The 27,588-nt window shown below is 30.9% G+C and overlaps 1 protein-coding gene across 2 annotated transcripts; it reads right to left on the minus strand.

Annotated features, from left to right (window-relative positions):
- Positions 1-354: 354 nt before the first annotated feature.
- Positions 355-15,877, minus strand: LOC129218639 (uncharacterized). 2 transcript variants are annotated; one of them, XM_054853057.1, is made up of 9 exons: positions 15,808-15,877; positions 8,661-8,847; positions 8,314-8,505; positions 8,083-8,154; positions 6,345-6,407; positions 6,102-6,209; positions 4,624-4,826; positions 1,755-1,914; positions 355-610 (listed from the first exon to the last, which is right to left on the minus strand). In XM_054853057.1, exons 2-9 carry the CDS (start codon positions 8,845-8,847, stop codon positions 483-485), a joined length of 1,113 nt encoding a protein of 370 aa, XP_054709032.1. In that variant the 5' UTR covers positions 15,808-15,877; the 3' UTR covers positions 355-482. The 2 variants fall into 2 exon arrangements, with proteins under 2 accessions (XP_054709032.1, XP_054708963.1); XM_054852988.1 differs by lacking the exon at positions 15,808-15,877 and adding an exon at positions 14,258-14,315.
- Between the last annotated feature and the right edge of the window lie 11,711 nt (positions 15,878-27,588).

The following is a 27,588-nucleotide window of genomic DNA, read 5'->3' on the forward strand; positions in this document are numbered from 1 at the left end:
AATAATTATATATGAAATTAATCTTTGAAAACTTGATTTTTTTTCATTTCTTACATATAAAATTTTGTTTTAAAAAAAATCGTAAGTGGAAATATTGAGACATTTTCGGATTTAGCAGAAAAAGTGCACAAGGTTTTATTAGAAAAAGTTAATGCAGAAGGATGGTATTACTAATAGCAAATCACTTAAATTAGTAGCAAACTAATTTTCTAATGCTTTTAAATTGTTTTATAAGAAAAAAAAAAGCATACATAATATGTAAAACCCAAAACAGTTCTATGAAAGAATATTGATACAATTTAACATTTAAAGTGAATTATATTTATGCAGCTTTACCATTTGTACTGTTACCAGTTTTTCATTTATTTACTTATTTTTTTATGATATCTGAAATAACTTCTAAGCTTTCCAAAACAGATACAAAAAATTTATATTAAAAAGATTTTTTTTTTTTAATTTCAATCACAATATACATAATTGATTCATAATAAATTCTTTGATGATCTTCCTCTGGCTATCCTAACAGGGGCATATTTCAGCCACTCCTTTACATAATCTTCCACTTCCTTGGCTACAGCATTTTTAGTGTTAATATTTTCTCGAACAGCAACTAATAAAATAAAAGAATTCCACATGAATAATTACCACACAAAAAAATAATACAGAAACGATTCAAGTTTACCTTTTTAAATTTTTTGAGAACTCTTTATTGCCAGCAGACATTAACATTTTTAGAAGAAAAAAAAATGAAAAGTTTCATTAAAAATTGATTTGTAGAATATAAATAAAAGCATTAGTCAATTGCCAATAATATATTTAGAAGGGAGAAAATATATAAAACCAAGCATAAAACTGGATTTTTAATTTTCATGTAACATAATTAAAAAATTAATTTAGAAATGAATACTAAAATTTGAAAAAGAAACCATCTTCCTGAATAACCTTGTAATAGACAAAAGGAATCTCTCATAGAATGAAAAATTCACATTTGATACATTCAAAAGCCAAACCAACTAACCAACCATTATTTAAAGTTGTGTAAAGGCAGTCAGAGAAAATAAAATATAACCCTAACAGAATTAATATTCTACTCATGGCTCTGGATAGAGGGGGAAAAATGGATATTAGACTTAAGAGTGAGATTTTTGAAAATTGGGCGAGATTTTAATCTTTTTATAAATAATATATCCTTATTTTACAAAATATTAAAGTTTAAAATATTTAATTTTGAAGATACAGTAACGATTACCACTTCTTGCATATTTTGGCTGATTCAGTGTTTGCAGACCTAGATAATTACTTAGACAATAGCTAATAGACCAAATGTGGAAGAGAATGAGTAAAGAAAAATTAAATGAAAAGAATAGGGTTCAACTTGGGCAAAATCAAGGTTTAGAAAATTGTTGGTTCAGCTTTTCCAGCGTTGTTATGCATGTAAATTTTTCCATCCCTCTTTCTTTAACTTCCTATTAGTGGTTCAATTGGACAAGCGTATCAAAATTGCAATACCCTACATTGATATTAATTTTCTGTGAGATTTCTAAAAAACAAGCACGATTTTAGCGCTTGATCTAAAACCCCCGCCTCTACTTATATTTTAAAAGGAAATATACTTGGAACAATTATTGTATGATCTTGGCATGTGAATTAGGCTAGGTTTTCTTTGTTTATAAAGAATAGAAGTTCAACACCAAATAAATATATAAAAGGCCACTTAAATACAAAATACTTAAGAAATAATAAAAATACACTACATAAAATAAGGTTGCTCATTTTTAGTTTTTTAAATTCCTCTTTATTTCCCCGTCTGGCCCAATTAAATAGGGCTGCAACTTCATCGGTGAGAAGGCACTGCAAAATGTTCCTGGTTGTTGTCTTGATATTGTGGCCCCCACGATGAGCTAGATGTCTAACCTTAAAAATGAAACAAATTTTTATCTGGAAACACAAGCTTCAAAAACATAGCATTTTAAAAGATTATATTTAAGAATGATTCAGGATGCATTAATACACACCCAAACATTTTTAAGAAATCATAACAGGAAATTAATTTATACACAAATACAGTATACTTTCAATATCTCGAAAATCTTGATATGACGAAAAATTATCTTCCCCCTCGATTTTGAATATATATATTTAATGTTATTTTTCATTCTTATGTTGAAGAGTTTTTAAACAAAAGCTTGTTATGCGCCAAATATTTTTCAAAGTCAAATATAATTTTTGCGGAAAAACCGCAGTTTATTGTCTCGTAGCAACTCATGGAATGCTTCCAAAAATTTCTCACTCTTCATTATTTCTTGCTGGGGTTAGAATAGGAATGATTGGGAGAAGCTTATTTGCTGTCATTTTCCATTCTAGAGCCCAGGGGTGTCAGAAAATGTAAATCCTGAGAAGCCAAAAAACCTACCAAAGCTTTTCGCCCCCTTCTCACCCCATTTTGTTGGACCTTTGACGCTATTTCCATCCCTGTAAAAAGGGATGAAGAAGTAAAGATAAATGGAAAACCCTTTACAGACACAGAGAATGGTGCAATCCTTTGTTCCACTTTTTTTGTTCCGGGGTGCTCCAAACTCGTTTGAAACCACTTTCTCTACCGTGGTAAATTACTATGTTTTGCTACTTCACTAGAGCATTCTTTTTTATTCTTTATTCTCTATTATTTTTGGCTTGGTTTTTAAAATTGATTTTGTTATCTCGAAACTCGGATTTTTTTACTGTCCTTCGACTTCGAGATATTGAGAGTATACTGTAGTCTTCTTAATCACAACATGTACATAAGATAAGCTAAATTCTCAATGAAATATAAAGTTTATTTTTGCAAAACCTGAAAGGATAATTTTCATCGAAAATGAAGGCTAGTTTTGGCATTTTGGGCAAAATGCCCATAATTCTTTTTAAAAAATTACTAAAAACAACCTGAATGAAAAACGTTATTGAACTACAAGATCAGGGCGGTCATTCCAAGCTCGTCAGCTTGCGAGATCGAGATTCTCGCTTACGGGATCCGTTGTGACGTAGAAATGTCGCAAAGTAGCATTTTAATCTACTCGAACTTAGCTTGCGGCTAGGTTCGAGTAGATTAGAATACTACTTTGCAACATTTCTACGTCACAACCGATCACGTGAGCGAGAATCTCGATCTCGCAAGCTGACGAGCTTGGAATGACCGCCCAGATTAAATGCGCTTGCATCATTACTTAGTAGTGTCTCAAACAAACTCTCTGTACAGATCGTCATGAATGATAACTTAAGCAAGTCATGTATATCACCTCAAAGCAACAGAAGGATGCAATGATGCCTCGATGGGAGGTCACTGAAACCTTCTAAAAATTTCTTTGTTCAGCAAATTTTGTCTGATGATTTGGCAAAATTTGGAGTTCCATTTGACAAATTGAAAGTTTTCACTCTTCCAAAAAATTAAGAGCAAGGCATCCCAAGTGGAATATCTTTATCTCATACAGGGTTCATACTCAATTTGGAAAAAAAATTTCCATGACTTTTCCAAGATTTTCATGGATTCATAAAAATTTTCATGACCTTGTTACACGAAGAATGTAGTACTATTTAATGTCGAACTTGCAAAATTTCAGAAATGGGCTTTAGAAAAACTTTTACCTGAATGTGAATACTACACACCAGCACTTACTTATGACTGAAAAAATATCAGTGCACAATGCAGAAACTAATAAATTATTCATATTCATCTTTGTCATATAAATTCAAGTAGAGAAAAAATATAACGAATACAATACACTGATGTTTAAATGTTAAATAACTATTTTATAAATGGGGCAGAATAGTAATGAATGGGACAAAAATTGAATGAGTTATTATCAAGTTTCAAATAAATTCACTTCATAAAAACATTGCCCTTTGGTGTCAATAGTGCTTCTAATCACTCATGTTATTTGACAGTATATTCGTTTATTAAAGCAAAGCCACGTTTTTCAGAAAATTCATTTTTCTAAACCAGATACATTTCAACAGACCACAAGGATCAGTTATGCAAGCTGTATGTTGGGCCCCTCCATTTTATAGTATTATAATTCCCCTATTTCTATGCTATATTGCCTGACTTAAGTCTTCATTTTCTAAAGCCTTCAAAATACTGAGATAAACTCTGATACATTAAATAATGAATTTTTTTGCTAGTAGTTGAAACGAACTTGGATGCAACTGAATTGCACTTTTTGAGGGGCGTGGCAAATTCAAGAACGTGCATGTCCACTACTACAAAAAATAAAATAAAAGAAGTGCCGAAAATAATGGTGAATTTAAAATTAGTGATGCCCCAGTAGTAAAATCACATTACAAAAAAAAACGCGAGCGGTTGTTACAGAAACGAATGAAATTGGATTCCAAAGCTTGAATTTGTTTTTGAGATAGTTTAATTTATACGAAAATATTACTAAATCACTCAACATTTCCAGTGCTTCAACTATCTGAATTTTTGATTATATGAATGAGGGTTTGGTCCTAACTGATTCGCATTACTTGAGTTTGCTGTGTATTCCAAATGTATACACTTTATTCGCATTATTTATCCTTATAATTTATTACCTCAAAAAGTTTCATGGGTAAGAATTGCAAACTACAAAACAATACATAAGTACTTACTGCTTTAACAAAAGTCTCTTCAAAACTTAAGGATTGATCAAACTCCTTCAATGATGAGAGGGTTTGCAATGGCAAGTTAGGGAAAACTTCCAGATCATTAACTGGCACACTTTCCTTCCTAACCAAATTATTGAGAAGTGAGACAATTTCTGTCAGTGTTGACTGCACAGTCAGAAGCATCTGTAATAAACGCTTTTCAATACCTGAAATCGCAGGAAAAAAAAAATTTTTTTTGAAGCATTTTTTAATTAAATCAGTAAAATATACAAACAGATTCAATAAAAAAAAGCCATGACGGAAAGTAATTTTCATGAACTTGATCAGCTTAATCTACACCAACAAAATAAGAATGATTGAATGAAATCGACATTTATAGCTATATAATATCACATATATGTATTTCTATTTAGTACTTATATTTAAATTACTAATCCAAAACCACTTAAGTCATTCTCTCTTCGAAACACATACGCGGTAGATGTCAGTACTGCTGTTGATATGAAATTTACCTCACTTAATGCAATAGCTCATAACAAAACCAAATTTCTCGAGAATCAAGGGCCAATACCCCCCCCCCCCCAGATGTAATAACTTTGGCTACATTTACTGGACAAGTTAAAAAAAGCCTTTTCACATTTTATTTTGGTACAGATGCAGCACAGTCTCATGCCCCCTGGACACTCTCCAATCGGTCTAACGTTTTCATTGGAGGATCTTATCTTCAATTTTGAATGAAATAAAAGACAAAAAATATGATTTTCTTAAATGTTAGACTAAGAGGCTTATCTCAACTCAAACAAGACAGAAATTTGCTTAACCTAGAAGTAAATTTCTTACTATGCTACCGGTAGATAAAACTCGGTTGAATCGACCACATTGAAATTTACAATGGTACTGGACATTTCAACAGTTGATATTACATTCATCTTACTATTCATGAAAATTAGAAGCTGACAAAATGCAGTGTAATTAAACATACCAAGTAATTATGAATTTGTTGATTTATTGATCTGAAAGCTGGCCCCCTGCCACGGGCCAGATTTTGTATGCTAGTTCAAAAAATGTCTTTCTGGGGGGAATTAGATCCATTTTTATAATACCAATTACAGTTACAAATACTGTATCATTTGAAGGAATAATAAAAAATATAATTGAATTTGTATATCTTACTGTACCCCTTCTTCCCTTACTTAAATAATTAAATTCTAGCATTATTACAACTTTTTGATTGATAACCACATACCCTTGAGAAAGTTTGCTGTTCTCCAAGGGGTACACATACCCCTGATTAATAACCACTGCAATAAACTATGAGATACATTTATCAATAACATATTAAGCCATAAGGGGAAATAATTTTGAAGATTCATTGGAGTTCAAATGTTTGGGTAGATAAAGAACTACTTAATTAAGGCAAGAAGGATCCTTTAAATAAATGACAAAAATGATACAACAAATGATTTTTAAAGCAAACTTACTGGTTGGCTCATCTGACACAATCCTCATGGGATGATCTGTCAATGTGTGAAGGCTTAATGAGTCAGATGATGCATGAGATCTGGGGCTTTGCTGATACCACGAAACATCTAAGCAAAACATAAGATTTGATTTAACATTAAGGTTTTTCTTTTACTACTGTATGGATATTTCTCTGAAAAGTCAAAGAGAGAGAAAAAAGCTCCTAAAAGTTTTTATAAAATGTATGAATTTAGATAACTTACCAGCAGACTCATTTACTTGCTGAAGTACAGCACGGCTTGAACCCCCAGAGAAACTTGTAAAATCTAAGGAAAACATAAGTTTGACTACTATAAGTTTATGGTTTTTTTTTTAATGTTAGGATATTTTTCTGATTAGTGAAAACTAAGTAGGTTAGAAACAGAGAGAGAGAAAGAAAAGTTTTGAACTGTGAATTGTGAAGAGATGGAGAATGCACTGTATATTCAGTTGATATTTGGTATACTGCATATTTGGCAAACAAAACAAAAATTTAATTCAGTCGAATACTTTAACATTCTGCAGCGATTAGCAAACATTTAAATATTAGTCAATAAGTAACAAATTTGACAACTAGTAAACCAACACAAATTATAAAACTATGAAAAAAAGTTACACAGTAAAACACCTTAATAAAACAATTCAAATTGTTACTCACTAATATTGTCATATTTAAACAAATTTTAATTTAGCAGATAACTCTCAAATGTAAAATTTGAAGGTTTATTACTTTTTACTGCAACATTTATGAGAGATTACATTATCCTTGATACTACTATTTCATTTAAATATAAAACTGAAACCAGGGGAAAAACACACACAAAATTACGATTATTATTATTTTTAATTTATAAGGTTATTTTTGATTAATATACGGGAAACATTTTAATTTGCAGTGTTATTTTTTGAAGTTTTGCACTATACAAAATACTAAATATTATTTAAAAACAAATTAAATTTACATCGTAATCAAAACTTAATAATAATAAACACTGTAGTAAGAACATTAGGCATTCTGCATTTTTAGGTTAGGGCCATTTCACGAAAAAGAGAAGCTTATCTTGTATGCTACGGTTCATGTATTTCATTAAAAAGTAATAATTTCAAAGGGTAATGTCAAAACTTTTTGCCTAAGATATCACACATTAGTTTTTAATTTGTAAAGCAGAAAAATTTGCTCATTAATATTTTAAAATACTAATTTTAATGACATATATGAGGCATCCTGGGCAAGACAAAAACAACCATGTTGCATGGTATTGCCCATTATAGCCTATCTCATATTTTGGTTCATAAACATTCCCTGCTTTGAAAACAGATGTTCACTACAAATATAAAAATTTTAAAAAACGCACACACACACATCAAACTATCCATTAACTACATAGGATTAGTTTGCTTTTTCAATGATTTATTCCATTTTAAATTAACCTTTGAAACTATTTTTATGTCTCCATCTTAATTCGCAGCTTTTAACTGAAAATGAATTCATAGCAAAAAAAAAAAAAAAAACATCACTCTTAAAAATGCACTCTGTCATGCAAACCATGAAACTAGCAGAAGTGTAGGATAATTCACTTTGTTTTGATTTTGATACATATTTATTTGTGAATGACAATATAAATGATGTATAATTAGTACTTGATTACTCATTTCAGTTAAAACTTAGTCTAAAGAGGAAATATACACCTGTAGTCTGAATATTAGTTGCAAAACTTGTGAAACTATTTATACACCAGAACCAGTATAACACAAAAATTGGTCCTGAGGTGAGAGTTATAATGGTCTTCTACTGTATTTTAAATCAGTATAAAAGAAATATGTTACTGTTAAAAGTATTAATCGGATATTTGGTATTTAGCCTAATATTTGAATTTCAATTAATTATTTGGTATTTGGGAAAATATGATGTTTAGTACGTCTTTCTTTAAAGTTAAAACATTTTTTTTTCAAATAACTCACCAGCAGGCTCATTAATTTGATGCAAAACAGCATGGCTTGTGTTAGGCCCAGAAATTAGAGAAGGACTAAAGCCTGTAAAAAATGTGATAGTTAAAAGATCAATATTAAAAATATACAGATTTTTACTAATTCAGTTACATTTGAAAACTCATGACTTTGAAAATAAATTGTTTTTAATTATGCTTCAGAACAAGTTTCAAAATAAATTTTTGTAACAAGAGAAAAAAATACCTTTGTTGGTGTAAAATGGCTTTTTAAGTCTAGAAGGTAATGGCAGGGAAGAACTTTCCTCATCAGAATCAGAAGAAAGAACAACTTGCTTTCTTCTTTTTCTCGATCTTTTCTCATCCTCGGAGCGCTCGCTTTCCAAACTTGACTTCTCCTCTGACATAACACATTTTCTTTTCGCTATTTCAAAGGTGTCTAAAAAAAAATTTTTTTTTTGTATAACAAATTAAACAACTAGGATATGCCTTCATCGAGATAAATACATCAAGAAATAAATTAGTAAACAAATTCTGAACATCGAGTTGTTTCATCATTTTCCATTAATCAGAAAACTTAAATAATTTACATACCATATTGGCCCATTAGCTTGATGGAATGCATTTCCCAATCTTTATCAGGTGTTTGTGCAGATAGGAGGGCTTTTTTCAGCTTGGTGTGCTTAAATGGCGGCCATGCACAGCAGCCTTCTTCAACAAGCCAAGCAGAGCTTACAACTTCAACCTCATTCGTAGCTTGAAAATGAACAACCGAAAACATCTATTGATTAAAAAAAAAAAAAAATGCAATTCTTAGTTTTTAAGTATACACAAAGATTATGAAGGTTTTCACATTTTCTAAAAATAACTATTTATAACTAGGTGTGAGAGTTTATTTACCTTAATGTAAATTATTCCTCTTCACATTCAATTCTTAATCTTTCAAATATGCCTAATAGCAACATTTCCAAAAAAAAAAAAAAAACACACACACACACAATGATCATGAAATTTATACATTTAAAGCATATTTTCTTTCTGAAAAAAACCTGCAGAAAACTTTTTTCAACCAAACCAAAATTTCTGGAAAATATATAACTTTCATTCAGATAAAATCTTTTTGTTCAATAATTCCTAAAATACACATTTAAATTAAAAAAAAAATACCTTGGCATAGATTATAATTTTAAAATATTGTACAAAAAAACAATGTTACTTTAAAAATTGAAAGTATATGTTAATCACTTTGTCAAAAGAGAACCTTATAAAATTAACTACTATTGTAAACTCCCAATTATCCAATTATCCGCGGAATAGGATGGTACAGTAATTGCAATTTAAAATGATGCTAGTGTATGCAATGGCTTAAAAAGATCAATAACATTTACATTATAGATGAAACAATAACAGTGTGTGTAAAAAATGCATGTAAATGCTAAAAACAGGATCGCTCATTTCTCTCAAACGGAAATTTCACACATAAAGGACAAATAAATTAATTGCCACAGTTCAAACTAGGTTAAGACAAAAGAAAAAAAAAGACAGGGCAGGAGAAAAGAACTTTTTTAAGACTGTTAAGTTCACTTGTTTACAAGTGTAAGTTATGTAGATTTAAACTACAATAAGTAGGATCAGTGGATCTAAAAATCATTATGTAGCGTAGATCTGATGCAGTAAGGGGCGTGATCTAAAAACCAGGTTTTGACAAATCAGATGTCAATGGCTTTGAAAGGTTTAATGTCATTGGAATGGAGGAGGAAGAAAAAAATAGGAATGTTTAAAAATGGATCTTGCACTGTTAAGTTAAAATGTGTACGTTTATATACATTCATTTAACCATCGCAAAATTTTATTTTCTCCTCACGTCTTTTTTTTATCCCAAGTCTTCATTTTTCAGCGAGAAATGTCATGGATAATTGGGAGTTTACTGTACATAAACATTGAACAATCTTTCTTAATTATTTTGATAAATTTTTTAAAAGATAACAAACATATTTGTTTTCCTTGGGCAAAAGCATACATTTAAATTTAACATCTGATGATGAACAACATCTTAACTTATTTTCTACATTTGAAACTAAAAAAATTCCTAAACTGCTTGAGGAACAAGGATAGTCAAAAAAATCCTCCTTTGACATAAACATTTGATACAATATAAAAATCTTTTTGTTACAAAGAACAAAGTTTCGAATCAATGCCACACATTCATTAGTTAAAAATACACAGTTATCAGAATCTTTTAAGTTTAAAATAAACATTGAAAAGTTCAACTGTTGATACTGTTGTCCTTTAATTCCATCAATGAGAGGCCCCATACTGTGTCTTCTCTTTAATTCTGTTCGAGGAGAAGTTGCAGATTTTTTTTGAAAAGATTTCAGTTCGATATGTCTGTAAGTAACTTGTTGAAGAGGACGATAAGATGATCTTAACATCCTCTTCAATTTACTCAAAAAATTTTCGAAAGCAAAGCAGCTAAAACCGTCAAGAGGGCCAAACATTCTAACATCCTCTGTTATGTGCAATAAATTATGAACATTATATGTCAGAAACCCCAGTCCATAGATTTTCATACAATGCTCAACAAAAATCTTTAACATGTTTTCTGCTAAGGACAGTTCAGGATTGGGATTGATCAGAATATGGACAGCAGCATGTAAAAGTAGGAAATTTTCGTATACTGCCAAATCAATCACATTCATCAATGCAACTGGGCCTGTATAAATTAGGAAAAGCCTAAACTCAGTTGCTTTCCACCTTTTGTACTCTCTTAGACTCCGTGGCCTTCGATTGAATTCTCTAGGAATATAAGGGATAAATTGGAGGCACAGATTAGAAATTTGTTCTAATTTCCGGGATGGGACTCGAACGTCAAAATTCCCTTTAAACCAGTGTGATATTATTTTTTTGGTTACACCTAAACAAATTAGGTGCATGTAGTCCAAAGGGAACTGGCTTACAAGGCCAACAGAAAGAGATGTTAGAGGGGATAGTTCATGATGATGATCCTCATCAGTCATGTTTAGAAAATTCTCATCTGTTCTTTTCACAAAAGAGAGCTTAGTCCACACAGTTCGGCAATCATATCTTTCACCTTCCTGTGTACATTTTTCGCAGCTAGAAGTTCCTGAATGAGACTTGATGCATTTTAAAAATGCTCTGGCAGGAGCATCGCAAATGAAGGCCCTGATAAGTGGCTTGAAATGATAATTGTTACACTGAAATCCATTCTTCATTAGATGTTGCATTTCAGTAATGAATGGTTCCAAATATTCATATAATGGAGTTGGCTTTCCTGATCCACAAAAAATTCCGATAACAAATATATCAGTGGTGTCTACGATTCTGCCTAGCAATGGCCAAAAACTAGTACCAGAACTTCGAAACAAAGGAAGGCCATCAATGTTAATATCGATAAACATTTCACCGTTTATGACATTCAAATCCAAAGCATTTTCAAGTCCATTTTGAATACCGAAATGAACATACTCACCATTATCTAAATTAATAATGTCAGGCATTTTTTTGGGTGTTTTTAACAATGTCCTTGCATCTTTTGGTAATGATGGATGATAATGACGTAAAACTTTTAACAGGTCATTAACTGCTGCATGAGAAACTTGGCTGTTCAAGGCCCAATGTTTGATATCAGTATTTATGTTATGATTTGCTTTAGCTTCCTCAAAAAAAATTAATCCATCTTGTTTTTCACTAGTTTGTGTTTGTACATTAATATTATTATAGGACAAATCAACATTACTCCTTGAAAATTCAGTTGCTGAACTATCTTTGTGAAGGATTTGGTCAGTTTCTTCCTTATTTAATGAACTACAAGAAACAGCAACTTCTAATTTTCTATTATAATCTTCAGAGTTTTGAATACGTTTCAACATGTTTTCAGTTTTTATTTCATTACAGAACTTCTTTAATTTTGAAGCTATCATACGAGATTTTTTCCTTTTTTTGGACTGTGAAGTTTGAAATTCAACATTCATCTAAAAATTAGATATAAGTTCAATTTTAGTTATCTGCTATTTAATATAATTAGTAAGATTTTAATTATTATTATGCATTTATATTTAAAAAAAAAACTGACTTCAAAATTGCACTAAAAAGTGAAAAATAATTTTATTTTTTAAACACCATGGGTAAGACTTTTAAACATAATTATTTAAGTTGGTACAAAAACAAAAATCCAGTGTAACCATGCTTCATTCATGTTTTTTCAGAGAATCATCCAAAGTTAGGAATGAAACATTTATATCGTTACTTACATATGGTGCATACAATGCATAATGTAGGTGATAGTGAAGAAAGTGGGCCTGATTAAATTTATAGTTTTAATTTATTTATGGTTGTGAATGATTTTATCTATCATTTTTGCGCCAACTTCAAAAATTATGTTTAAAAGTATTATTGATGGTGTTTAAAGAATAAAATTATTTTTCACTTTTTAGAGAATTTCGAAGGTTTTTTTTTTTTTTTTTTTCAAATTTTTTTTTATTTTGTTCTTTTTTGTGTAAATGTATTTCAGAAATAGTAAGAGGTTACCATCATGAAACATCACATTATAATAATTATTTTTTTTAATGCTCCATACTAAAAAAAAACTATATTTTACATTTCACAGCATACAAGTTGCTTGTGATGCAATCCTGTATCTCCTTACTTAGCCCAGATCATCTGTTATCGGCATAGATGATAACGATAAAAAATACTACTATAGTTAAGGTAAACCTAATTTGGTAGCATTGTGAAGGCTAAGCAGATTTTAATCATTGCATTATCTTGATTCCAGATTAGGTTTACACCCACTAAGCAAAAACACTGAAGAAACTTGAGCTTGCTTTAGAGAAGCCTACATTCGAAATAATCACCACAATAACTATTAATATTACTGTTGTATGGCACCAAACTTTTGTAACAATGGGTTTCATATTTAATCATTTAATAGGGAAATAGTATGAAATTTACTGTCTTTCGACCACAACTTTTTTTTGTAGAGAACAAATATGGTCAAACAAAGTAATGGGACCTAAGTTGAGCCATCCCTTACCCATTAAAAAAAGAACCATCAAAATCGGTTCACTAGGTGAGACGCTGTGAGTGGAGAAACGATAAAAAATAAAAATAATTACGGTATGAACAGATAACCGCCTCCTTTTTGAAGTCGGTTAATTAGTACATTACCCAATGAAACTGATATTTTACCAACTCATCTTAATCATATTTTAGCACCTATCTAAGCTTTACTTATAACAAGAATTGTACCTCTCTTGTTCTGTCTCTTGGAATGCATTTACACATCCTTAATCTATTGTAGATTTTTCCAAGAATGCATTTTTTTGCACAATGTTTTAGTGTATTATATTGATCTTTAATTTATTTGTTTTTCATGATAAACAAAAAAGAACATAAGTTAGGTACAATTTTGAGGCTCAGCCAATAAATAACGAGGCAGAGGCTATAAAACAGACTTTATTCGACATTCTTCAAAAATACTGACCAAAATTGTTTAAACACTTTTCCTTCTGGAAAATCAGTCGCATAATTCAATGCTCATGAAGTCTTTTGACTGGCCAATTACGCAGGCACTCCTTTACTACATAGTCCCAATGAAATTGTTGTCCCTAAAGTGCCTTCTTGAGTTTCCCAAAGATGTAAGATCATATGGGGATGGATATGGAATACAAGGGCCAAAGTTCAAGATTTCCCACTTAAATTTCCGCAAAAGTTCCTTTTTTGCATTGGCTCTGTGTGGTCTAGTGTTATCGTACAACAGGATAACAGCACGTGTAAGTTGACCGGAACCACACACAGTCAATGCAAAAAAGGTACTTTTGTGAAATTTAAGTTGGAAATCTTGAACCACCTCCCTTATAGTCCAGATCTATCCTCATATCTTTGGGGAAACTCAAGAAGGCACGTTGAGGACAATTTCATTCAGACAATGAAGTAAAGGAGTGCTTGTGTAGTTGGCTCCAGCTGCAGCCAAGACTTTCATGAACACGGAATTATAGGACTGATTTCCCAGAGGGATATGTGTTTAAACAATTTCGGTCAGTATTTTTGAAGGATTTTTAATAAAATTTATTTATAGCCTTTGCCTCATTATTTATTGACTGACCTTAATAGATGATATTTGTCATTAGCGTTGGGAAAATAAGTTCTTTTCGCAATGGGGATTGACGTACCCCACACTTAGTGCACATTGGTCTGCTTCAGAGTTCAGCTACAAAAATTAATTTGAAAGACTTAATGAATTGAACATTAAAAAAAAAAAGTGGGAAGGTGAGATACATTTTTTAGACTTATGTCAGAAAATTAAATAATTTTTTGATGAGAAGAAAGATGAAAATAAACCAATGTGTCTTATCTCCTCTACATTTCAACTGTAGAAAAGAAACTGGTGTTCTTACTTTACTTTTGAAAGCTGAAATAAGCCATTGTGTCATGTTTTATATGAGGGTTCACTTTTTTTCTTAGAGGGCTTTAATAATTAAGTTTAGAAATCAAATAATGTTTTGAACCACTGAATTTTGTAAAACCATACATGTTAAACTTATTTTATCACTAAAGAGCTGATGTGTAAAGCAGGGTTGGCAAAAACTCGGGTTTTTTTTAAAAAGCCCATGGACCCAGGGTTTTTTTTAAATAAAACCCAGCTTAATCAAGACATTTCTTTGAATTTTATGCTGCCTGTTTTTCTATTTCTGTGTACAGAGTTAGAAATATTCAACTTTTTCGTAAGATAATGAATATACTGTATCTGTTCTGTCGACCGTTTGAAAAATCTGTATTTCTAAAAAATATACCTTGTGTTTATTCGAGATTTGTGATGTGTTGGTTAGCAGAAAATAATTCACATGAAAGCCTTTTAACTAGATCAGTTTCCTCTGTACACATATTGAGAAATCAGACGTGACAGGACTTGGTCGAGATAATTTGAGTTATTTATTGACCAGTTCAAGAAAAAAGTTAAATACATTTATTTAAAATCTTTGAAGTATTTTTTTTAATGCTGTTAAGAGTTAAGAAATACTATTAAAGTTCAAAATTCATTTTTTATGTTCATTGTCTGCGGTAAAGAACAAATAAGAAAGAAGTTTAAATTGTGAAAGTATTTAAATTAATTATTTAAAAAAAAAATTCTCAGAAAATTTTAAAAAACCCAAAAGTGGGCTAAATAATGGGTTTTTTTGAATGGGTTTTTTCAAGAAAACCCATTGGGTCCAACCCAATTGGGTCCAATTCGGCCAACCCTGGTGTAAAGCAATCTAAATGTTGATCCATTTTTTTTTTTTTTTTTTCATAAATATATATGCTTTTGACACTTGCATTTGCTGAAATTTATTACTTTGTGCTTCCAATTCAACAGAATAACACATACACTCACACAGACAAAGGCCGCAGAGAGGGATCGAAATCGCTTTATTCATTGAAGGGATTTAAATCAACATATTTGTCATATAGAATAACGCCTTCAGTATAATAAAAATGTAAAAAAAGATAATAATTTTAATCAATACTATTTTTTTTAAATATTTTCACTTGATTCAAATCAAGGTGATTTAAATCAGAGTGATTTATTAAATCCCGGTGGTTGAAATCAAAGAATCCTATTAGGGTTACCGGCTCTAAAGGAATTTTCCAAGTACAAAATAATTATGTTTCCAAAACTGAAAATAAGATCACGGAAACGAGCTAAAAGAAAAGACGTTATTAAAAAGAAAAGATTACATACGTTTAAGTCAGAAGAATTCTCAGAACAATGCTACTCAAAGAATCACAAAACTTCACTAGCTAGATGGAAGATGGAACCCGACAGAGACAGAAGAAAGAGGTTATGATATTCCCGCTAAAGAAAAGTTGAGATGTAGCAAATTGAAATGCAGTAAGCAACGGTAAACAACGTGTTGTTGCGTTACTTTTAGCAACTACCTGTCAACGTTACAAGTATAAGAAATTTGCAACGTGATGTAACGTTTCAAAATTATGCTTTTTGTAACGAATCGGTAAAGCAACGTGATATCACGTTGAGTGGAAAACGGTCACGATGTTTCAACCAATTGCAACGTGATGAAACGATGACATAACGTTTCAATGTTACTTGGGCTCATAACATTACAACTAAAAGGAATTTTGAATTGAAATTTTGGCAACCTATTCTTGAATAGTTCTACTAACATTTTATGGCAAAAAAAATTGATTTTTTGACCCGTCTAAACTAGTTTTCCCCCTAAAAAAAAGAGATCTTTTGGAAGTTTTTAACCAAGAAACGTTGTAAAAGTATGATGAACGATTCATTTGGTACGAAATACTTATATTCGTGCATAAGTATATATAGGGCAAAGTGGGGGTAAAACCGGGACCCTAAGGTTTTCAGGCTTTTAGAAATCACAGTTGGTTAGCATAAAGGAACAAAATTTTGCAAAAGTGTGCACTCATCTATTAATGCAACCGCAGTTTCAAAAACATAAGAGTCTAAGTTTGTCAGGTTATGCAACCAAGTCTGTTTTTTTTTTTTTCTTTTTCTTTTTTTTTTTTTTTTTTCAAATTTTATTTTTATTTTTGGACAATTATAAATATTTGTTTTCTCTTATATGGGGGTTGAAATAGGTTTTTTGCAGATAAAATCCCAATAAACATCTTAATGTGCATATAGTAAAGTTCTAATCAAGGGAATTAAAGTTCAAACTTTACTGTCTGTTTTTCGCATTTATCCTTCTTTTCACGCAACAGTATTTTATCACCAAATTTTTTATTTATGCCTTTTGATTTTTTTTTTCAAACATTCCCATGGTTCACAGCTGTATTTTTGTCATAAATATCTGTATGAAAGTTACCTAAACAAATACTTTTGGGGGCACGGCAGTGCCCCCGCCAAGTCGAGCGCGAAGCAAACACTGCCGTACCATCTTTACTGGAACCATTTCGCCGCATTTTCGGGCCCCTATTTGAGAACCTTCTGGTGAGACTAGAACGCAGAAATTTTCGTCATCCAGTAAGCTATAATCACATACTTAAAATCCGAAATTTCAAGTCTGTAGGTCATTTAGTTCCGAAGTTAAGCGAAAGCAAAGTTTCGCATTTATGACACTCACTCACTCTGATCATCAAAATAGAACTAGTACTTCCCATAAACTCAGAGAGGTGAAATTTGGTACAGAGTTAGGGTTTGATGGCCACATAAAGGGAAAACTATAAAAACTAGGCTAATTGAAGATCTCGAGTGACCCTGATTAGAAAACACAAGAGCCCAACCAAACTATTCGAGATCGACATAACGCCTTTATAAAAAATATTCAACTTGGCGGGCCGCTTCATTTGATGTCAAAAATCGAAAGCTGAAGTATCTAATGAAGAACCCTCAGGTGTATTAGAGATATGGTAATGCCCCCTTCTACTATTGGTACATAAAAAAATCGACTGTCATTGCTAAAGTCCAGCGTAGTGGGACACATCTTCTAATTTAATCTAGCCTAACTTTAGTCTACTCGAACATTACACAAATTAAATGTTTCTACAAAAAGAAGTGAAATCCCACCAAAAACATTCTGTAAAAAACTAGCCAAGTCTCGATGGAGCTGCTTGTTTATCTCTAAAAAGTAGTGAAATCTAGACAAAGTCATGACAAGTCTAAGGTTCCTTACTGCGATTTCTTTATTATTAATGTTGTGTGACTTGGCCGTTAAAGGGTACACAAGGGTATAAAACCAGGTGCTCCATGACACCATTGCACCAATCTTTCGCCAGAACCGCTACCCATTGACGATGGAAAATTGCCACTTGGAAAACGTGTAAACAAAATTGACTTGTACCCACTAACGTATAATGTTTAACGGCCAAGTCACACAACATTAACTATAATAATAAAGAAATCGCAGTAAGGAACCTTAGACTTGTCATGACTTTGTCTAGATTTCACTACTTTTTAGAGATAAACAAGCAGCTCCATCGAGACTTGGCTAGTTTTTTACAGAATGTTTTTGGTGGGATTAAATTTACTTTGAGTGATTTGTAACTAATATTTAATGTCGCACAATTGTGGATATGCAAATTACATTTTCTTTCTCAATAGTAACTTGTCAATTCATCCTATGGCTTTTGGTTTGTGACACAAAAACTGTATCTCCCATTTTAATTTTATAAATGCATTTATTCTCAGTCAAATTATCATGAGACAGATGAAAATGTTAAAATTTACAGCAAATGCAGTTGTTTTTTTCATTGTTATGTACTGAATTTTAACTTTAAATCAATAATTAATTTATTTTTAAAATATCTTATCATGAAAAAGGTTATTTTTCCCATTTCCACTTCAAGTACTTCACATGCGATTGTGTCTAGATACATTGAGAAACGTGTGCTACCTTAATTTGAAAAATATCCTTAAATGAAAATAATCGAAATAATAATAAATTAATTTTAAGGGGTTTAGCATTTTTAATTATAACTTTCATTTTTCAGAAAAAAAAGTAGCTGGACAAAATATTTTCTCCGGGGCAGTTTTTCTTGGAAAGTAAAAAACGAGAACCCTGGTGCCAACGTACACCACCCTTGAGGACATTGGTCTGCTTCACAGAGTTCTGTTAAAAAAATCATAAAGAAATATTGAAGGTTAATGAATTGGAACATTTTGAGAAAATTCTTTGATGATGAGAGATATATTTTGAAACTGATGTCATGGTAGAAAATGAAACTGCTCATTAACTTTTTTAATAAGATGAAGAATTGAAAAGCGGACCAGCGTGTCCCATCTCCCCCCATTTATAGAATTGCAATAAACGCTTGTAAGCTTCAAATATTAATTAATATTGTACAATGATTTATAAAAATAATAAATTTCTTATAAGTACGTTGCTAATGTTTGCAATGAAAATTTACATTTGATAGATGTAAGAAATGTAATGTTTTTTTTTTTTTTAATTTTTCTTACATATGAATATACATTTTACGCAAAAATTTACTTTAAATAATATGTAAATCTAATATTTACAATCGGCTGGGAAATGTAGTTTTGTGATGTTTTAAAAATAAATTATAACTGATAATGATGTTGAGTATTAGATTGGATATTGACCATGTATCCTCAGTTAAACTGATTAAATATAATACATGTGCCCTTAAAAATAACAGAAAACTCCCACAGTAAGATATAGGGTTGACCGACCAGTGAGTGAACACTACCCAGTGAATGAACAGTGCGTCATTTTTTAAAAAAAAAAAAGCTCCCAAAAATTTTTTCCGAATAAATTCACTGCAAAAGCGTTCTTTATTGATATTCTAAGCTATCTGACACCTGATTAGTTACTTTGGATACGTATTTTTTTCCTGGAAAAAATTTGAAATTTTTACTGCCGTGAACCGTTCTTTCTCTCTTTCAAAGTAATAAGACTGGTTTCGTGCTAGCAATTGTTTTAAAACATATTATTTATATCGATAAATTTTATTTTTTAACTCTACGAAAGAAAAATTAAGTATACATATTTAGGCTATGGATTTAAGTTGTTTCAGTCAATGCAGAATGCATAGATTTTCAGGTAGAGGGGTGTTCAGTCACTGGATACGAAAAATTGCGAAAAACCCAGTGAAAGAACAATGGCAAAATTTCTTTTGATTTAAAAAGAAATTGGAAGTTTCTTTGAGACATTTTCATTTTCGTACTTTTTTGCAATGTAGATAGTTTTATATGCTTATTTATTTATGTATTTCATTATATATTTTATAATTTCTTTATTTTTGTCTTTGCAGACAATGCACTTTTTACTGAGTTTTATCTTTTATCTATCTATATCTCTATCTGTGTATTAACCTAACTATACCTACATCTATCTTTCTATATCTTTAACTCTATTGATAGATAGACAGGTAGATAGAGAGATAGAGAAATAGAAATATATATACAAAGAGAGAGAATAGACAGGTAGATATGTATGTATGTTTGTATATAGATAGATAGATAAATAGATAGAGGAAGATATAGAGATAGATATATAAAAAAAAGATATAAATAGATATATAGGTAGATAAATATAGAGATAGAATAGGTAGGTAGATAGATCGATCGATAGATTTATTGATAAGGAGATAGATAGATAGATAGATAAGTAGGTAAGTAGATAAATAAGTTTGTAAGTATATTTTATATATATAAGTAAGTTTTAAGTATATAGATAAGTATACATACATACATCCATCCATACATACATATATATATATATATATATATATATATATATATATATATATATATATATATATATATATATATATATATATATATATATATATATATATATATATATATATATATATATATATATATATATATATATATATATATATATATATATATATATATATATATAAATAGATAGATAGATAGATAGATAGATAGATAGACCTCAAAAAACTTAGTTTTTTTTTAATCAGAATTTATCATGTTCATTCACTGGTCGGTCTACCCTACATAAATATAAAATATGGTTTAAAGTTGATCCATGAAAAAGTTATTTGAATCCGTATGTTATGTTTGTAGAATTGTTTATTATAGCAATATGTAAAGTTTACATGTATTTTAGAATTAATATTTTATCTTAAATTTGTATTAATTTTAAATGAGTTAATTAAGCATTTGCTGCTTTACTCAGTTTTCTTTTGTTAGCTACTTTTACAAAATTATATAACTTAGAAATAAAAATACAAATTGGTCAATGCACAGCCGTTAGACATGTTAATTTTTCTGATGGACTTTTAATTTTTAGCTGTGAATTTTTAGTCTGTATTAAAAATGTTACATCATTTCATCATTTACAATTTTATAGAGATAAATAATATAATGTTCTTATTTTATTTTATGAATATAGCATGTTACTTTCTTTTGTTATTTTTAATAATATGATTACCACATATAATTTTTTAATTACAATTATCAGTTCCAACAGGGGTGCCCCCCTCAAGAGCTAGCGCACCAATAACTATTGCATCGATCTTCCCCCCAAAATACCCTCTCAAAACACCGCCCTCTCCGTCCCTCTAAAAATTACAATGGCGCAGTCTGTGTCATGATCCCCCTGGATGAGTATCCCTGGTTCAAAAAATACATATTGAAAATAGCAAAATATGAAGTTTTCAAAATAAATACCAAATATATAATGTGATTTAAATGAAATGATATAATATTGGCGAACCTTAATTCTCAGTACTCAGCAGCTAAGTTATGAAAATTAAAAAACGATAGTTTTAATGAGGACAGCAATTTTTAATTTAAAAAATGGTATTTAAATGTAAATTTATTTTAGGAAATTATTTAGTACTGCTGTACTTGTAAAATATGACCATATTATGTTTATATACGTTGTAAAAAGCTCCAGATGCAACATTGATAAAAAGTATTCGTCGTTTCTCTAGCATTGTCTTGACAGATTTTCAACAGTTTTTTTTTTTTTTCAACATGGTGCAGCTAGAGAATATTTACATTTTAGATTATTCAAATGTTATCATTATACCGACAAAAATCATTTATGACGGTAAGGTTTAATCCTTTAAAGAGCTATAACAAATTTTAAAATTGGTTAAGATTTCATCTCATTTATGATTGTACTTTCTCCCCCATATATTTTTAATATTTCTCCACTGTAAAATTGCTGACTTGATATTTTTAAGGTACCCTTGATTAAATTTCAAAGAAATTGAAATTAAAAAATGATCATTTATTCTAAAGACATACAGTGAAACCTGTGTATAACTCTACTGTGTATAACGATAACCTGTCTATAACAATATATATATTTTTTTTTGGCCCCAGTAAAATGTCGGCATGAATAATCAAACTGTCTATAACGATAACCTGTATATTACGATATTTTTTTTAGGTCCCAACAGTATCGTTGTAGACAGGTTTTACTGTATTGCGTTCCTTAATTTTAAAATTCTTCACATGTATCTCAATAGTTCCTTCTTTAAACATGACTAATACTTAGTAACTCAGTACTTGGCCAAATTGTTCCTTGGTGGGGCACTACAACTGCAAAATGCCAGAAAATTTTGTTTTTCTTTTTACCTGCCTACATTTATACTTATTTATGCAACAGTTTTTAAAAAACATTTAAATTTCATTTGAACTACTGTTTGTGTTTAAGAGTTTTATATGTGCTAAAGTAAGCGATTAAAAAGTTATGCCAGAGTTCTCAAAATCGACTTATTAATGAGAATGAAATTACTAAATCACATTTCCAAAAGCATAAGATGACTTCATTGAAGTATTTAAATAACACATGTTTTAATAATTGCTGATTTATTGTACGTAAGAATGGTTCACCATTTGATTTAGTATTAATCGTGCACACCAAATAGACTGGCAATTAACCTGAAACGAGCTGATGTGTGCATCACATGACTTCCTTTTACTCCAACTTAATGTCATTTCCCCATTACTGGCAATTTAAATGTGATTCAATAGTTTACTCTATAAATATCACCAACAATAGCCAAATTGAAACCAAATTTAAAAAAAAAAAACAGTGGCGTTCATCGCCAAGTGTCCGCCCAATTATAACACCACTTGAGTTTACATCGAAACTAACAATGATTTCCCCCCAAAAAGGGGCAAAAAATCCCTTTAGAAACACCCGAATGAAACCAAAAGGGGAGGATCACAACTAGGCCCTACTAGGAGTCTACGTACCAAATTTCAACTTTCCAGTACATACCGTTCTTGAATTATGCAACATACATACACACATACATACGTACATACAGATGTCACGAGAAAACTCGTTGTAATTAACTCGGGAAACGTCAAAATGGATATTTCGGGCTTCTATACGTTCTTAGGTACATATGTATGTGTGGTCGGGTCGAAAAAAAAAAACTCAACATTCATTTGGGGGTGAGAAAAATGGAAATTAAGGCCGATTTTTGAGTGAAAATTTTTTTGCGAATACAATACTTCCTTTTTTGTAAAAGGAAGTAAAAATACCGTGTCATTTACAGCCTCCTGCATGAGATATGATTTTAGTTTCCAGGCCATGTGAAGCGTTAGCCCTCGTTCGTCAAAAATTCGCGATCCTTTTTACTTCCTTTTGCAAAAAAGGAAGTATTGTATTCGCGAAAAAAATTTCACCCAAAAATCGACCTTAATTTCCATTTTACTCACCCACGAATGAATGTTGAGTTTTTTTTTTTTACGACTCGACCACACGTAGATAAGGGCCTAAGAACGTATAGACACGCGAAATATCCATTTTCACGATTCCCGAGTTAATTACAACGAATTTTCTCGTGACGTCTGGATGTACGTATATGTATGTGCGTATGTATCTCGCATAACTAAAGAACGGTATGTCCTAGAAAGTTGAAATTTGGTACGTAGACTCCTAGTGAGGTCTAGTTGAGCACCTCTCTTTTTGATTGCATTCGGGTGTTTCTAAAGGGTTCCTTAGTCCCTTTTTGGGGCGAAATCATTGTTAATTTCGATGTAAAATCGAGTAGTGTTATAATTCGGCGGATACTTGGCGATATATCGCCAAGTTTTGTCGCCAACTTGGCGACAAATTTGGCGATTTTTTTTTAAAATCTGATTTCAATTTGGCCATTGTTGGTGATATTTAGAGAGTAAACTATTGAATCACATTAAAATTGCCAGTAATGGGGAAATGACATAAAATTGGAGTAAAAGGAAGTCATGTGTTGCACGCATCAGCTGGTTTTTTTTTTTTTTTTTTTTTACTTTATTAGCGTCCTCGAACGTGTGCGCCTCCGTTTTTTTTTATGCTCCCTCAAACATGTGTGCTTTCGGTTTTTTTAACACGCTCTCATTAACTTCACCTGTATGTATGTATCTTGTAGAGCAGTGGTTCCCAACCTTTTTCCCCTTGCGAACCCCTTCCAATATCTGAAAGAAGTTGGAGAACCCCTTATGCAGTAAGAAATAAGTGAAAAGCAAAAAAAAAAAAAAAACACACACACATATACACACACACACACACACACACACACACAATGGGGTTGCTTCCATCACTCAAAAGTACTACTTTTAGTCACTGAAGTTGATAGAATGAGCAATAATAATAATAATAATAATAATAATAATAATAACATGGAACGAGGAAAAACTGAAATGATATTTGAAAAATGAATTAAAAGAAAAAAATAATAATAAATTGCGAAAACAAAATTATAATTTTTTGAGCTACAGTCAAGTTAAAAAAACCCCTTAAAATACGGTTTTTTGAAGAATAAAGAAGCTCATAGTTTAGCTCAATACATTACAATGCATTAAAAGTGCGGAATAAAATACACATATTGAAAAATAATAGAAACGCTTATTAACTCAAATTTTTCACTAAAGGTGTTTTTTCCAACAAGCATGTTTTTAACTTCTCACCAGTGAAATTTCCTGCATAATGATTCGTGAGTCTCTTTTTACTTCCTTTTACAACGAGCTGATGTGTGCATCACATGACTTCCTTTTACACCAATTTAATGTTATTTCTCTATTATTGCAATTTTAATGTGATTCTCTCTCTAACTCTCTAAATATCACCAACAATGGCTACATTAAAACCAGATTTTAAAAAAAATAGCCAAATTTGTCGCCAAGTTGGCGAAAAAATTTGGCAACAAAACGGCTACCAAAAGACTGGCGATATATCGCCAAGTGTCCGCCAAATTGTAACACCACTTGAGTTTGCATCGAAATTAACAATGAATTCCCCCCAAAAAGGGGCAAAAGTCCCCGTTAGAAACACCCGAATGCAACCAAAAAAGGAGGTGCACAACTAAACCTCACTAGGAGTCTACGTACCAAATTTCAACTTTCTAGGACATTACGTTCTTGAGTTATGCGACATACATACGCACATACGTACATACAGACGTCACGAGAAAACTCGTTGTAATTAACTCGGGAAACTTCAAAATGGATATTTCGAGCGTCTATACGTTCTTAGGTACATATGTACGTGTGGTCGGGTCGAAAAAAAAAACTCAGCATTCATTTGGGGGTGAGCAAAATGGAAATTAAGGCCAATTTTTGAGTGAACATTTTTTCGCGAATACAATACTTCCTTTTTTGTAAAAGGAAGTAAAAAAGAGTCACCACTGAGCTGAATATATGTTTTTTTAATCTCATTCTTATAAAATAACAAATCAGGAATGGCTAGGTATATTTGGCAGGAGAACAATTAATTTATAAGAAGCACAAAAAAAAAAAAAAAATCGTCGCCAAGTTGGCGAAAAAACTTGGCGACCAAAAGCTTGGCGATACGTCACCAAGTGTTTACCAAATTATAACACCACTTAAGTTTGCATTGATATTAACAATGATTTCCCCCCAAAAAGGTGCAAAAGACCCCCTTAGGAACATCCGAAAGCAACCGAAAGGGGAGGTGCACAACTAGACCCCACTACGAGTCTATGTACCAAATTTCAACTTTCTAGGACATACCATTTTTGAGTTATGCGAGATACATACGCACATACGCACATACGCACATACACACATACGCACATACATACAGACGTCACGAGAAAAGTCGTTGTAATTACCTCGGTGATGGTCAAAATGGATATTTCGCGTGTCTATACATTCTTAGGCACTTTTCCGCATGTGGTCGAATCGAAAAAAAAACTCAACATTCATTTGGGGGTGAGCAAAATGGAAATTAAGGGCGATTTTTGAGTGAAAATTTTTTCGCGAATACAATACTTCCTTTTTTGTAAAAGGAAGTAATATTGATAAATTATTATTATTATATTATTTCTAAGAGGAGATTATTGTGAAGTCAAACTTAATAACTTGCAAATATTTTACTATAAATTTACATCAAAATATAACTTATCAACATGGATAGAAATTTCATGTTAATAGTATTTTTTGTTGACTCTAGTTTTTTCCATGCCTGAGACTCTTGATTTTTTTTTCTTTATCATTATTTTTTAAAGATAGAGATATGTATAAAATTTCAGACAGAAAGAATATTTTGAACACAAAATTATTTTAATAAAGCATATTAGTATTTGGTTATGCTGTTTATCCAGAAATTTATAAAATGGATTACATTTAATCTTATGACGTTTTATTGTCAAAAACCACAATCAAAACTATTTTTTAGTGGTTGAATATGAAAGCAATGGCCTGTCGGTTTTTTGAATTTGCCTTGCAGCTCTTAGTTTTATTTTCTTTCAAATAATTTTAAATTTCTTGTGTTGAAATTGAGTTTGAAAGAAGTGGTGCCTTTTTCCTTACCATTATAAATTATTCAAAACTACTTGGGGTGAGTGAAATAAAATGTATAAACAAATTTAATGATGGTAATGATTTTTTAAAAACTTTTATACATGTTTTATTGATATTATTACAGTGAAATTCCGTTACAACGAATACTAATACAACCAAATTTCTGTTTCAAAGAAATACATTTTTACTCCCTATATAATTGCCATTACGTTATTTGAATTCCATTACAACGAAATTCCCATTGCAACGAACAAAATTTGCGGTCCCTGTCCCTTGAAGTTCGTTGTAACGGGATTTCACTGTATTATAATGTTGTTTAGTAGATTTTCAGTTAAAATATTAAAACTTGATTGAATTAAACAAATTTTACAAAAATAATAATTTAACTCTATGATTTTTTCATGCTCAATAGCTAGCTACAATGTTCTTAAGTTTGCAAAAGATCATGATTTAAATTTATTAAAAGCTTTTGTGGTAATTCTTTCTAAATATTTTATAATTTTTATTCTACATTGCATATAATAATTTATATTATATTTAAACTGAAGTTTTCACAAAGGGGGGTGATGAAAAAAGTGATAAAATGTTTTATGTGTAATTTATGCACATTTGGTAGAATTTTAAAGGTTCTACTGAGCAAGAAATTATTTGCTTTTAAGTCTTCAGATGTTTTCTTTAGTGACCTAATGTATCTTACCACAGGTCAGTAATTTAGTGGTGTTGTTTTTGACATTTGTATTGAGTGTATAACCCTTTGCCCTCCTCCTCCCTCCATGGGAAATGAGTCCTGCTTTTTTAATAATTTTAATTTACTGACATCTTTTTCAAGGTAAGAAATTTGAAATTTTGCATTAATAGTAAAATCTTTTTTTTCCAAACTGCTTGGCATTAAAGCATAAGAAAATTCAAACTGAATGTTCAATGCTACTTATAATTTGAAAAACAGTAAACCATTACCATAAGTAGATAAATATGACATGATTGCAAAATGCATCCCTCTCCTAACAGGGTAGATGTTTTCTTTAATGACCAAAAATATCTTACCACAGGTCAGTGATTTAATGGTGTTGTTTTTGACATCGGTATTGAGTGTATTTCCTTTGCCCCCCTCCTTTCTCCATGGCAAATGACAGTCCTGCTTTCCATATTTGTTACAGGAAGAACATTCTTTATATTGTCTGTGATATACTATTTTGTATGTCAGCATAGAAATTTCTTATTCATACCCTATTAAGAGATTAGTAGGTTAGATTCCCCACTCGCAACTTACATGCAAACCTA

This window comes from Uloborus diversus, chromosome 1 (genome assembly GCF_026930045.1).
Source record: "Uloborus diversus isolate 005 chromosome 1, Udiv.v.3.1, whole genome shotgun sequence".
Taxonomy (NCBI): domain Eukaryota; kingdom Metazoa; phylum Arthropoda; class Arachnida; order Araneae; family Uloboridae; genus Uloborus; species Uloborus diversus.

Excerpts from the sequence above, each read along its gene's own strand:
- LOC129218639 (XM_054852988.1), bottom strand. Across the intron at positions 6,408-8,082 it reads TCAAATTAATGAGCCTGCTG|ATTTTACAAGTTTCTCTGGG; the intron begins GTGAGTTATTTG and ends TGTTTTCCTTAG. Across the intron at positions 1,915-4,623 it reads AAGAGACTTTTGTTAAAGCA|GTTAGACATCTAGCTCATCG; the intron begins GTAAGTACTTAT and ends TTCATTTTTAAG.